Genomic DNA, 13,703 nt, shown 5'->3' on the forward strand with positions numbered 1-13,703 from the left:
TTGTACATTAAAATATTTTATTACAATACAGACAATTGGGCTCAAAATTAATACAAATTAAGATAAAATATTTACAAGGTAATGTGTACAGTGTAGCTGTTTGAACAGCATAAACAAGAGTATGTCTAAAAAACCACATTCCTTTAGTATTAAGTAACAGAGAGAGCAGACCCCCAGCTTGTTCAAGGGGAACATGCATCCATTGGCAAAGGCTTTCTGAAGAATGAGAGACTTTGGAACAAGATTTGTAAAGTTAAGGGGAAAAAGATTTACTTTATAGAAAGAAAAATCTGGGGGAAGAAGAAGAAAAAAGCATTACTTCATTCTGCTGCTCTGTGCTATTCTTAGATCACTATCATTAGTTCTTCCCCAAACTTACACACCCCAGGCAAAAAAATGGGTTTTTTAGTAACTTGCTGTAATACTGCCACCAGATGCCTTTTAGATGCAATAAAAAATAATCCAATGAATTACAGAAGAGTTTAACCACTTTTTAAATAGAAAAGTCTTCATTTACCATGTTTCTTTCAACAAGAATATTTTTAATGGGTGAAGTATAATTCAGTTAGAAGAAAATGTGGGCTCACTCCCACTTTCCTCAGAGTGCTCTTTCTGCTGGTCTGCCACTCCTACACCATTATAAAATTAACCCAAGTCCCATCAGTAGTCACCAGGGATTTGTTATAAATACACCATCCATTTGTACAAATGTGCAGGTCATTTCTCTAGTTGCTGAGGGGTACTAAAAGCTTCATAAACATTAGCAGCAAAATCTTTCACTTGCTCCATCATCAACAGGTCCTGGAAGAAATGTATAAAATAAACTTCCTTAATCAAACACATTCCCCACTGTTCTGCCTGTACTGCAGTACAGAATTCCTAAGAAAAACACCTGGCACTCCCACAGGCACAACTCAAAACTCCTTGCTTTAGAATAGTTTAGGAGCCAACCTGCAAGTAGAACCAAGGCAAGAAGTTTGTGCTTCTGCATGGTTCAGCAGAAGAAAGTTTTAGAAAAACAGTGTATTTTTGGAAGATATTAATTGACAAAAAGTTTGTTATGGCAACTGTTTTCGATTTATTTTTTAAAGTCACTGAAATTAAACAATTATTAAAAAGAAATAAACAACATTAATGTCAAGATTTTACTTGGGATACTGTTAAGAAGACAGATTCTTACCTGAACAAAGTGACTGGGTGTTTCACTGCATACTGAATGGATCTGTCCATTTATTATTGGAATTATCTTGGCTAAAGGAAGACTGACACTGGAAAGACTAGGAAAGAACAAAAAATAGTGACCTGCTCAGACACAGATGAAGCCACTAGACTGTGATTATATAATTCTAAGTAATTACACTTAAAAAGTAAGAATTGAAAGACTGCAAACTAAAATGTATGGATGAAGGGATTTTTCTCCATAACAAGGTTTTCCTTTAATACAGAGAAGTACCAATTCAATTCCAGTCCACGTTCCTATTACAGTTTCACACTTGCTTCTCATGCAAGAGCATTATGGTTTAGTCAGAGTCTTTGCATGTGTATGTAAGTAGACAGGTCATAGAAGTGCCTGTCTACAATTTCATGCTATTTCAAACTAAACCAGGCTTAGGCAGATAGCCAAACTACAGACTTTGGGGTATTTTAAGTGATGTAAATAGTATATATTTAAATTAAAACTCAACTCTCTGAAAGCCAAGTTACTATAATAAACATACATAAACCCAATTATCATTCCAGGTTTTAATTTATAATATTTGAGAAAGATTATTTCAAGGATTTGAACTCAGCTTTTGGATTTGTAATGCTCTCACCACACTGCTTAAACCCCAAGTTAGCTTCAGATTAAAAGCTATTTTTAAACATTCTTCTAGGAGGACGTAGAAAATCCTACATGTTACTGCATTTTATCTGCATACCAGTAAAACCTAAAGCTCCATGGAAGCTTGGCTCCCTGTCACTGGAAGATCAGGGCAATGCCCACCTCCCTTCCTTGGGAGCCACAGGAACTGATGGAGGCTGGGGTGTTTGGAGCTCATGGGCTGCAGTGGAGGGAGGGAGGGCTCTCCTTCTCACAGCCTCCCTGGGCACATCTGTCAGGAGTCACCAGCACAAGGTGAACCCTCCCCAGCCCAAAAGGCAGCCTGCCTGTACTGTGTTCGGGCAAGAAGTGGCTACAGGTCATCTGATCTCTACTTCTAGGTCTGCAAGTAATGGTGGGAAAGAATGTCACCTAATTCTAGTGATTTCATGGGCAGGAGGAAACATGAATCCTCCTACCTGCCTACCTGTGATCCCAGTGATCCTTGAAGAGCAAGAAGCAGAATGATATTTCCAGCACAAGAACTCCAAGAAGGCAAGAAAATCAAGAACGAGCCTTTTTGGAATTCGCTATGAAGCCAAAGGATTACTGACATGAGAGCCACAACAAAAGAAAATATTTACCTATTTACAGAGCTATTTTGAGAAAGGTCCTTTTCAGTAGGTCTAAAAAATTCTGCCATATTGTCCAGCAGCCGACTGAATCCTCTATTTAAACATGTGCTCAAAACTGTACTGAAGTCTGGACTGAAAAGAAAGAATAACAGAAAAAAAGATATTATTCCTGGGTTTAATTTTTTTCAAACTAAAAGCCCTGCAAGTGTTCAGTGCTACAGGTGTGCCTCCCCTCACAGGTGATGTGTGAGCCAGACAAATGCCACTAGCATTGCCACCTCATGAAACACCATCTCTCTCAGCAACCTGAACTCTGCCCTAAGATTACTAAAACCCAGATAAACCTGAAGCCTTCCTCACTTCTATTTCTTACTGTTATTGTAATAACATAGAAGGGACTTAATCTTGAAGTGCCCCACACCCCTAGCAGCCAAACTGTAAGAATAGTTTGACATTTGTCTCAATTCCCTCATGTCCTATGTTTATTATAGGAGCCTCACTTTTACCAGCTCTCTGGTAAAAGGACACCTACAACCACCCTCAAAACCGTGTATTAAAAATAAATTCCAATAAGCCAACACCGGTGTTCACTTTATCAAAGCAAGTAAATCCAATAAAATTACTCTCAATTTACCCTGCTTTAGCAGAAGTGAAGTACTCCTCTGTTCCTACATTACTACAGAGTGGGTAAGGAAGAGATAATAGGTCTGATTGCCAAGGACATTCTGGTTATCTTATTAAGGCAGCATTATTTCTTTAAAAGTTTCAGAGCTCACAAATTTTAATAATCCCAGCCTACAACTGATAAATAGAAAAATTTAATGCAGAATGGTCACATTTCTCAAATGAAAAGTTGTCAGCTTTTTGTAAGGAAGTAATTGTCTTACATAAACAATAGTTTTGAGGAGGAGTTTAATGTGAATACAGCATATTTCTCTATACCTTTCTAGCATATCTCTAGTTTCATTCAGTAATTTAATTGTAGCAATGTCTCTTTCTGTGAGTCCACAGGCCTAGAAAAACCAAAGACAGACACCATTAGCAAGTGCCATCAGCAACTGTAAGAGCAGAAATAGGAAAGTTGAGTATCATGGAATTAAGTCAAATATAAAAGAAAATATTGTTGCAAATGAGATTCTTTATAATTTGTGTTTTAAATGGTCACTGTAGGATTTTAAACTAAAAACAATACTAGCAGTAAATACCAGACTGTTTGAGGAAGTAATTTTTCCAATTCTGACCTTCAGTACTGAAATCATCCCTGCATATCAGATAAAGTTAAAGCGTAAGTGCATGTAGCCACATGCTGAAGCCCAGGTTTCCTCATTACACCACTGCAACACCAAGTGCAGAATGAGTTTTCTCCAGCCTGTGGTGTGGATGGAGACAAACACCTTCATAAAATTCAAGAAATTAATGTTGCAACTGAGATTAGATACGCTTTTCTCTTGACTCCTATTCATTTTTCAGCCCAGAGGACTCCAGCACACCATTCTCTTGTGCACCAGCCAAGATGCTCCAACACTCCATGAATATTGCCAGTAGACAAGTGTGGATGGCACAATTTATCTTAGGCCTGAGTTAAGCTGTGTCACAGCTTCTTTTACAGGCTAAAGGCAGTAACTGGGCTTAATTTCTGAGCACAAAGCTGATATTCTGAGGGTGACACTTGTTTTCTATCAAATCTGAAGAAAATATAACTGTGCCTGGATTAAAGAGATAAGGACATTTGATTTATGATGGAAGAGGCTTCGCCATTTATTAAAGACACAGATGCCATGGTGCACTAGAGGACTGTTATGCACCCTTCCTTCCCCCAAAAAAAAGCAGAATGAAAAAAGGTGAAAGGAACTGAATCAAGTACCTGGCTAGCCAAAGGGTTTTCTTCATCTGGCATCAGATAATGACATAAGGGAGAATAAGATGCAATCTGATCCGAATCTTTATGTTCCACTACTTCCCTGATATCTTTAAGTTTCTGTTCCAGTTCCAGAAGAGACAGGGTCTGCTTAAGGGAAATACTGGAAAGGAAAAAGACTATGATTTTGATTGAAAAATGAGTAATGCTGCTTTCTCTTTCTACCAATAACATGTTCACAAGTAACAAATTTCCAATCAGCTACGTGGGTTTGCACTGGCAGACACAGCCTGCTATAATAAAAACATTGTTTTGAAAAAGTCAATATGCCTGCTTTTGTTTCCCCCTAATTCTTATAAAACTCTTTATTTTGGGAACAGTCATCACAATAAAACTTAAAAGCTTACCACAAAGTAATGCAGGCTCTTACCTTCCAAAAACTTTATGCACAGCTTGTTTAACAATAGTTATTAACTCAGTCAGTCCTAAAAGTAAGAAAGTAAAAATTATTCTAATGATTTGTTCAAGTCCCAAAAAAAAAGCAGGATTTTGTAAGTGTAGTTAGCTCTTAATAAGCAGCATACCATCTCCTAAAAGGTGCTGAATGCTTGATAAATATTGCTGCTGGACTTCAGGGGGTGCTAGTGGTGTCTGTGGGGAAAAAAAAACCAACAGTTCTGTAACATGCCAACAGTAGAGAACAATGCAAAAATAATTTCAAAAATAATATCCTTAATCTTTGTAATACTCTTCAGCAAACAGATTGCCCCACTTTCTTCAACTTTGTACAGACTCTTCCTACCCATCAACCCCTGTATGTGTCATAAGTCTTCTGGCATTCTTTTCTTCAAACCTATACAGATTTCTCTTCCATCTTCAGTGGCACAGAAAAATCTTTCACTTTTCATTCACCTAAAGGAAACTCTCTTAAAAACCTACATTGCAGGTGAAACTAGACTCTCCACCACCCCAGAAATTAAATCTAGTGGAGTAAGTTATTTATGCTGAAATCTATTAAAAGCTTATCTGACAGAAAAAAGCTTTCAGAAACCAAGAGAGGATTCCAGTCAGTCCCAATGGAATGCCTCAGAGTTGGCCCTGTCAACTCACTTCTCTATGAGAAACTAACAGAGAGGAAATGTTTCTGGTTCAAATTCATTCTGCCCTTCTAAAACAGCTTTTTCAGGTTTTACAAAATGAAGCACTACCTCAGTCAACTCTGGCCTTCCTACTGAAAGCTCTTCTCCATCCTGCATTGACATGCTGTTCCTTGACTCTCAGCAGGAGCTATCACAGGGGGGCAGATGAGAACTAATCAGCTTGTATCCATTATTTTCAGATGAGCCACCCAGCAATTTGCAGGTCCCACTCTCTACAATGGGTACTTGCTTACTGTGGGAGTGGATGCATTTTTACTGAGCAGTAATACACTATATCAACAAAAACCAGCTCTTCTACCTTGCTTGACCCCACCAACAGACATTTATGTAGATGATCTTTCGGAGTGAAACCAAACATTCAAAATTTCAAAGACAACATTTTTCTTCTTTAATCTCAGAAAAATTTAAGTGGAGAAATTAATGTATGTACTAGGAAGACCTAATATTATTATATGCATTTGCTTACATATCTTGAATCATTCACATAGTATTACCATTTCACCAAAAAAAAGCAAAGATAATTTCCTGTTGGCGTTTAGATAGAAAGCAGCCTTCTTCAGGCAAGACAAATGCAGACAAAAGGCATTCTCCAATATTGCTGGTATTCAGGTAAGCAACAGTATCACCACATCATCCAAATTTAGATGCTATTAAAGGACATCAATATATTGCGCTGCCAGTAATGCTCCCACGTACCCCACTCTTGTAAGGAGCCTTGTTTTCATTCCAGTAGTCCTAAGCTACGCCCTTCTCATCTCACCAAATAATCCTTTCCCTTCCAAGGAAGTGCAAGTCCTACGTGTGAAACCAAGCAAGACACTTACGGTGGCGTTCTTGCCGAGCGCGGCGTTATCCAGGTAGATGTAACCGCCGATGATGTTCAGCTGCACTCGCAGGAGAACCACCAGCATGCAGGTGCTGTACACAGCCACAATGCTGCGGGTGAAACCTTGGGAACACAACAGAGGGACTGCCAGGGCTGGGAAATACGGGTGAGCCAAGGGCAGAGAGTGCTCTCCAAGACTCAGAAGTGCTGATTACTTTTAAATATGCACTCACATTTCTCTCACTCGTTTTCACAATGCATACCCAAGATAGTCATGAGTCTAATGTGCTGGATCTACAGCTAAAGTGTCCCATTTAAAGTCCTACATTAATATCACTTTACACAAAGTTACACAAAACATTAACAAAGTTATTTCTGAGAAAATAAAAATCACAAGTTGCTCCAGAAGCAAAATGTTTAATGTCAAATCATCTTTCTTCATTAGGCCAGGAAATACACAGTTTATATATTAGCCCTCATCATGCAATTTAGACACAACCTGCAGCTTGTCAAAAGAGTTACCTAAGACAGGAGCAGCTAAGATCTGAAGAAGGAAAATTAAAATGACTATCAGTTACCAGCCAGTAGGCAATGAGGGTGTGTAGAAGAAGCAGGGAAGAACAGAAGGGAAGAAAGGAGTCAGATCAAAAGTAGGATCTGTGAAGGTGTTATGAAAAGGAAAGAAAACCAAAAGGAAGCAAAGAAGCAATGGTAGAATTTCACTGCATAATTATCTGAGTTTACTTTTTTTTTCCCTTCCACTGCTTTCATCAGCCAATAAATAAGATGATCCAAAGGCTTCATGACCACTGCTATAGTGGTTCTCTCTAACAGGCTCAAAAAGAGGGAACTGCTGGCCGTGTAAAGGCTAACCTACATTTCTGATTGAATTTCCACTACATTCAGCATAGAATTTCTGAAACTAGTTTCATTTTATTGTAATGACACAGAAAGGTCTCACAAAATTTTATTGAGTAGAGTAACAGGAAGGCCAATAGAATTCTTCATCTTGGTCTCTGAACTTCTAACTTCTAACCATGGAGCTAAGAAAAGTTCCTTCATGAAAAGCCTTTGGGGGTGCAGGGACAGAGAGGAGGTTTGCTCTGTGTGTTACACTGTCTTCAAATCTACTGAAACATCCCAGTGTAAAGTTTGTTTTAAATGGTGTGAAAGAGATTATAAATCTACACTAAATAATTATGCAGATGTAATCTTTCATTTCCACTTACTTATTATCTTTAAATCCTCCCAGATTTCTAACTTGTTTGCTGGCCTATGGGAAAAATAAATGGAAATATTAAGAATTGTATTTATTTGGAAATTAACAAGTATGGAAAATGACATAGTAGTGCTTTAAGGCAAACTTATTTAGCTACCATAATTACTCAAATCATACCCAGGTCGATATCTCATTCAAGAAAGGTCTTGTTCAAGAAAGCAGTATATAAACAACACACTATAAAGGCATAGAAAAGATATTCAAACATTAATGTATAAATGTAGCATTAGTGATGTCAATTACACACTTACAAGATCAGTTTTGAGTTACTACAGTATGCAGTCAGAAAAAGCCACTGATGGTACAAAGTGGTCTTTTCTGGGCCCTTGACTCTGTATTTAATGTTGACTCAGTTCAGCAGGACTTTCTGTGTGCAATAAATGCAGGATCAGAATTTCATTGTCCTACTCTCTTGCAAGCAAGATTTACCATTGCCTGATGTCTTTTAAGTTCATATATGATCATCAAAACCAAAGAGATCACAACCATCCATGGAAAAGAAGTCTTGCACCACCCACACCAACACATGTTGATCTCTTTTCGTTCGTAGAGGCGTGTTCACCTTTTTGACCTGACCAGTTCCTAGAAGTTTATATTCTGCAGTCAACAAAGCAAGAGTGTAGATTGCATAGATACACCTGAACTGCCTGAAGTACATTGCCTATTTATAACTACTATTCAGAGGTAATCTTAGCAATACAGCAGCTGTAGCAGCAATAAGAGCAAGCTAACGACCCAAAATTTTCACCAGCCATTCTCATCTGCTAAGCACTGTCAGTAAAGAATGGCTACTGTATGTCTATTGTGGAGGACAGATATTGTAAAAGTTACTTAAGGAAACATTTGGTAATTTCTTAGGATCAGAATTAACAATTAAATATTTAGAGCCAAGAGTTCAAATTAACCTATACTTTACAGTAACCCAGTTTATTAAAAAAAAAAACACCCAAACCCCAGCACTTCTCACCAGAAATCATTTCTCTTTACAGGCACCACATGTGCACTTTGGCACTAGTTTGAACATTCTATTACTCACATATATAAATTTTTTATGTTCACCACTATCAAATAATGCAAATAAACTGATACAATAAACTATTAAGTCTACAATTCCGAAAACTAAAGAGACAGATTAAATAAACAGTAGCTGAAAGAGATACATGGATCCATGGCAAACATAACCAATTCACATTTTGCAAGCTACTCTATGCAAGTTCTTAAAGCTTTGCTGAAACAAAACAAAGGAAGAACTTTGTAAAAAAATACTATAGTATTTCTATACATAAAATATATAATGGGACTCAAAGCTACTTATCAGGGCTAAATTCTTCATGCAGAATGAAGAGATATAGAGAAGCCAATACATCATCAGCCAACCACATTTGCACGTACTATATCAAAACATTTTCTAGAGCTTACAGAGCTTCTCCTTACAGCATAAGGCAGCAGCCAGATAACAGTTAAAGTCTGCAAGTATAAAGCCTAACAGTGGAAATTAATTTTTCATCTCCTGCAATTCATCTCCTGCAATTTACTAAGACTCAGCTGCTACTCAAAACTCAACTTTTACTTCATAATTATTTATTTGGAAGGCCGTTCTCACTATGGAAGGAAAGGGCAATGCAAACAGAAACCAGAGGTTTGGAATAAAGCTAAGTGCTGAAGAGGTTGGAGATATGCAACATCTGCAAGGCTGCAGAAGGAGGGCCTTCACCTTATCTCATCCAATCACTGGGCTTTAAAAAGAGGAGGACAGATCAAGCAAGAACATCTGTGGTCTTGGGTGCTGATACCTCTTCAAAAATTTCTCTGAAGGTCTGAAAACTTCAGCTTCCTTACACCCCCAGTGTACCACTGGCCACCTCAAACTTAAGGAAGTCAGTGGATTTTAAGTTAAAGGAGATGACCTAAGGCATAATATGATGTGTAACATATGATAACATAGAACCATAACTTGTTAAGCCACAACACAGATTATGTGAGAAAACTATACATCTTCAGGGACATGAAAGAAAGGTAAATCTCTGTGTCTGCTCTTTTGTATAGTCAACAACAGCACTCAAGGATCTGGAGCTGTTTGGTTGATTTCAAATGGAAGTGGAAAGCAAAGAAATCGATACCTCCACGCATAGCAGAGCTTCTTCAAAGAATCACTTCAAAGTGGAGTGAGCTTTGATGACTGATTCCATTATTTGTGCCTTCACAACCCCTTCCCTACATTTTAGTTCAAAACTTTCAAGCATGCAGTGAAAACTTCCTCAGTGTTAGTAAAATAAGAAGTATTAAGACACAAATTCTACTCTAAACAGCCATCCATGCTTACAGAATGTTGCATGTAGCAAGCATTAAATTTTTTTTGTTTTCATAAGTGCATACCTATAACAACGAAAAAGCCTATCTCTATTTTCAGTAGGATTGTTGGAACTCAGAGGTGCAGTAATGTACCCCTATGCTGTTTCAACTGGTCAAACAATTTAGAGACAGGAGGTGTATCTTGGTAAGATTCCTTGCTACAGAGAACAAACTAAGGTATTATTTGTATTCACCACTGAACAAAGGATTACAAAGTGTTGCAGAGTATTTGCTGCACAGTTCAGATGACCTATCTGGTGACCCACAAGCTCTTTTGTTCACTCAGTTTAGTTTTTTCATTGAATAAGACTTCTATTATGATAAATACATTTATTCCATTAAAATTAACTTTTCCCAATTTCTTTTTGTTTGGGGTAAATACTATTCAATAACAGTTGCAAATACCCAGAGTTTATTACAAAAACATCATTCAGGCTGCAATTCCCCCTTGAAATCAGGCTGCTCTGTTGTGGAAGTTTTTGGGCTGAAAAAAGCAGTGACTGAGTAGGTAACCTATTAAATGCTGGACAGCTGAAGTTATAGCTGTATAAATAAACTAGCTGGAGGTAAACTAGAAAGACAGTCTACAGTGAGTCAGAAATCCTGTGGTTAATTGCCTCCATAACACTCTTACTCTGTGCCATATGCCAAGCAATTTGGGTTTAAGATATGCTATTATGTACTTTATGTATTTAAAAACAGGCTATTTGTCCCTGCAGTTGCAAGGAATTCCAAGGTGTTTTCTGACAGGGAAGCATTTCTGTTAATGTATGACATGTCCCTATTTGTTCAACTTCAAAAATAAATTTTAAAAAATTACTTTTCATCACTTACAGGCATTTGCAATCTCATCTTAGATACTTTCCACTGCTACTCATGTCTGAACTTGGTAAGATTACATAAACATTTTTACAAACACAACATCAACAACTCAGTCATACTCAATCATAACATTCTGTTCTGTTTAAGAGAGAACTAGATCCTCCAAGTACTTTTATCTACCTATTTTATACCCATTTCAAGAAAAAACATGGCTCTCACTGCAGCACCTGAAAGGAAGTATTATTTCCTGTAATTTTTGGAAAATGCCATACCTATCAAAATACATGTAACATGACAAAATATTAACATAGTGATTTCAAAACACCTTTAGACTAATGATTCAATGGGACACTAAACCAAAATTCTGCATACTCTCTACATCATATAAATTGAAAAAAACTTGTCATCAAAACAAGTGAAGTTCAACCTATTTAACACAGTCTTACCTATTTTTAAGAAGAGATGTGAGACTCTCAGAGTTTAACTGATGCATTAAGGCATCCCTCAGTGTTGGAAGCATTGACAGTACTGTTATTAAAAGGAAAAAAACCAAACAACAAAACCTGTTAGCATCAACAACAACAAAAAAACCCCATCATAAACCCATCCTCAGCTCACACTGAATAGCTGCTATAGGATGCACATCCCATTGCTCAACAGGCAAAGCTGGGAGGACAAGCAAATAGGAAGCCCAGAGAGTATGCAGAAGGGCAATAACCTGTGTGCCTCTCAGGAGCTGGGGCACAATGCTGCCCTTACGTGACCACGTGGTTTTACTGGCTCAGCTACAGATGTGTATCCACATCCTGCATATACATGCCTCCAACTCCCCAGAAGAAAATATGGCAAAAACCTACACTGCTGCATTTCTCCCAGTGAGAAGAAAAAGATCTGAGGTTTGTTTTTTCCAGCAAGAGAACCGGAGAAAGGTATGTTATGAATGAGAGAAAGCTAGTGGGAAAAAAATCTTTCAGTTTCAGAACAATGTCTGATCTGCTGTTACTTGACAGGAACAGGAGATGGAAAACATGATAAATACTAAGAACAAAGTATGAAAAATCTTGTCAGGAATGCATGCTGCCAAACATAAGATATTTTGCACAAAGAAGGGCAAAGAAAAACCTAATCCTTGCAGTAAGATCACTCTCAGCAGTACAAAATGCAAAAGATGAAAATAAAATACCAATTGGTTTGGGTAAACAGGTCGGACTTACAGCCACCCAAGAAGCCATTACAAATTTAGACAGAATAAGAAAATACTGCCTAATTTGTTTAATAAAAATAGTTTTGAATGGCCTGTCTTTACAGTGATGAGGAATTTGTTAAAATTCTTCTCTGTCATCGCCTTTCCAAAAATCCTAAGACTGGTGCTGTAAGAAAAAGTACTTTTTCTTTTTCCTCTCCAGCTAGTCAGGAACCTTCACACTCTGATGGCTGATGTGCTTCTTATTAAAAATTGCCCACCAAGTTCTCCATGCAGCTTACTAATGACGTGATATAATGAATAACATAATCTCGCTGTAAATTCAGTATTGTTTGAATCTAAATGCTGTTTCACACCTCATTACTACATGCAGTTTAAGGCAAAAGGGTCCTGGTCCAAAAAATTGTAACCTGCATGTATACTTGTAGATTTATTGATGCCCCTTAAATTCCCTTTAGTCCTCTACTCTTCAGATTCTCTTTATCTGCAAAACAACTCTATTTTGTACCAGTATTTAATTAAGATGTTGAATTTACCTACATTTCTTACTGCTCTTCCATCCTGACAACCTGTAGCATAAATCCCCAAATACCTCCCCCTAATCTAAATCAGTAGCTATTTCTTTTCCTTACCTGTCATATTGCATGTCCTCTGATTACTCTCAAAATGGTACTGCCTTCGTGCCTGGGCAATGTACTCAGCCGCCTCTCGCTCTTGGATTTCTCTGATTTTCTTCTGCCCATATTTTCCCAGTAAATAGACTCCTACAGAGAAATAGCCATATTAGAAGATGCTTTTAAAAAGTGAGAAAGATCCTTTAACCTCTATTTGTTTTTAAAGCATAAGGGTATATAGTGGTTTGGTTTTTTTTTTTCGATATGGGTGTCTTGAGTATTTTAATAATTATTGTCAAAGCAGTACTCAGAAAGAATGTTTTCAAAATTAATTAAAATGTCAGGGATTATGACTTGAATCAGGAGAAGAAACTTTCCTGAGAAGAGGTATCTTGCCATTCATAGAAGACATTTTTGGTACTACTGCAATGTGAACAACTAGCACTGAAGAGACTGAAACAAAATAGAGAAGCAATGTAGGGTAAGAAAAAAAAGAGAGAAAACAAACAGAAATGCATAGGTCTAGAGATGGATGAAAATTAAAAATTTTTAAAAAATATATTTCTAAAATTAGTAGAAATTAGAAATAAAATTCAAGTACTAAAGATCACATATGAGAAAAATGTTATAGATCAACACTTCCTTCATTTGGTCCTGAAACTTCTGTAGGAAGAACCTTAGTTCCAATGGGGCTTGATTGTGCCTGTTCACACAGGCACAGTCCATTCCTACTTTCCAGCCACACTCTTCTCTTGAGAGTCTGACCATCCCTCATCACTCTCACTATGATTCGTCATTTCCATTAAGACTCATCAAAAATCTTTGTTTTGCATTTTCATCTCTTCCAACATCCACCCCTGTGAAGATTCCCCCAACTGCTTGTCCCACACCACCAGGGGTTCAGATACCTAGCCAGGCTGCCCACAGCCCTCTTCCCACCTTGCCTCATCTCTGCCCCCTTTCCTAAGCCATTCCTCAAGGTGCCACTACACCCTCTAGGCTTATCCTCAGCACCTCTGCCCACTGTAAGCTGCTTTCCATTAATTGCTCCCCTCCACCCAGGCCTTCTTACAGCACCTACCATGTGCCAGGCTCATCTGCTGCCTCCTGTATGCACTGGCAGCAGCAGGTTCCTGCTCGAGTGTGTAACCA

At 37.8% G+C, this 13,703-nt stretch overlaps 1 protein-coding gene across 1 annotated transcript in view; it reads right to left on the reverse strand.

Moving 5' to 3' along the window:
* The window catches only part of PEX3 (peroxisomal biogenesis factor 3), a 20,681-nt gene continuing 6,978 nt past the window's right edge, over positions 1 to 13,703 (reverse strand). The window contains exons 2-12 of the mRNA XM_054630171.2: positions 12,570 to 12,701; positions 11,180 to 11,261; positions 7,510 to 7,553; positions 6,279 to 6,403; positions 4,879 to 4,945; positions 4,725 to 4,779; positions 4,301 to 4,457; positions 3,379 to 3,449; positions 2,446 to 2,568; positions 1,181 to 1,277; positions 1 to 801 (exon numbers count right to left, since the gene is read on the reverse strand). Coding sequence (XP_054486146.1) covers positions 718 to 801; positions 1,181 to 1,277; positions 2,446 to 2,568; positions 3,379 to 3,449; positions 4,301 to 4,457; positions 4,725 to 4,779; positions 4,879 to 4,945; positions 6,279 to 6,403; positions 7,510 to 7,553; positions 11,180 to 11,261; positions 12,570 to 12,701 — 1,037 coding nt within the window. The 3' untranslated portion in view covers positions 1 to 717. The remainder of the gene's footprint in view (positions 802 to 1,180; positions 1,278 to 2,445; positions 2,569 to 3,378; positions 3,450 to 4,300; positions 4,458 to 4,724; positions 4,780 to 4,878; positions 4,946 to 6,278; positions 6,404 to 7,509; positions 7,554 to 11,179; positions 11,262 to 12,569; positions 12,702 to 13,703) is intronic.

The sequence above is a fragment of the Agelaius phoeniceus genome, chromosome 3 (genome assembly GCF_051311805.1).
Source record: "Agelaius phoeniceus isolate bAgePho1 chromosome 3, bAgePho1.hap1, whole genome shotgun sequence".
NCBI classification, from domain to species: domain Eukaryota; kingdom Metazoa; phylum Chordata; class Aves; order Passeriformes; family Icteridae; genus Agelaius; species Agelaius phoeniceus.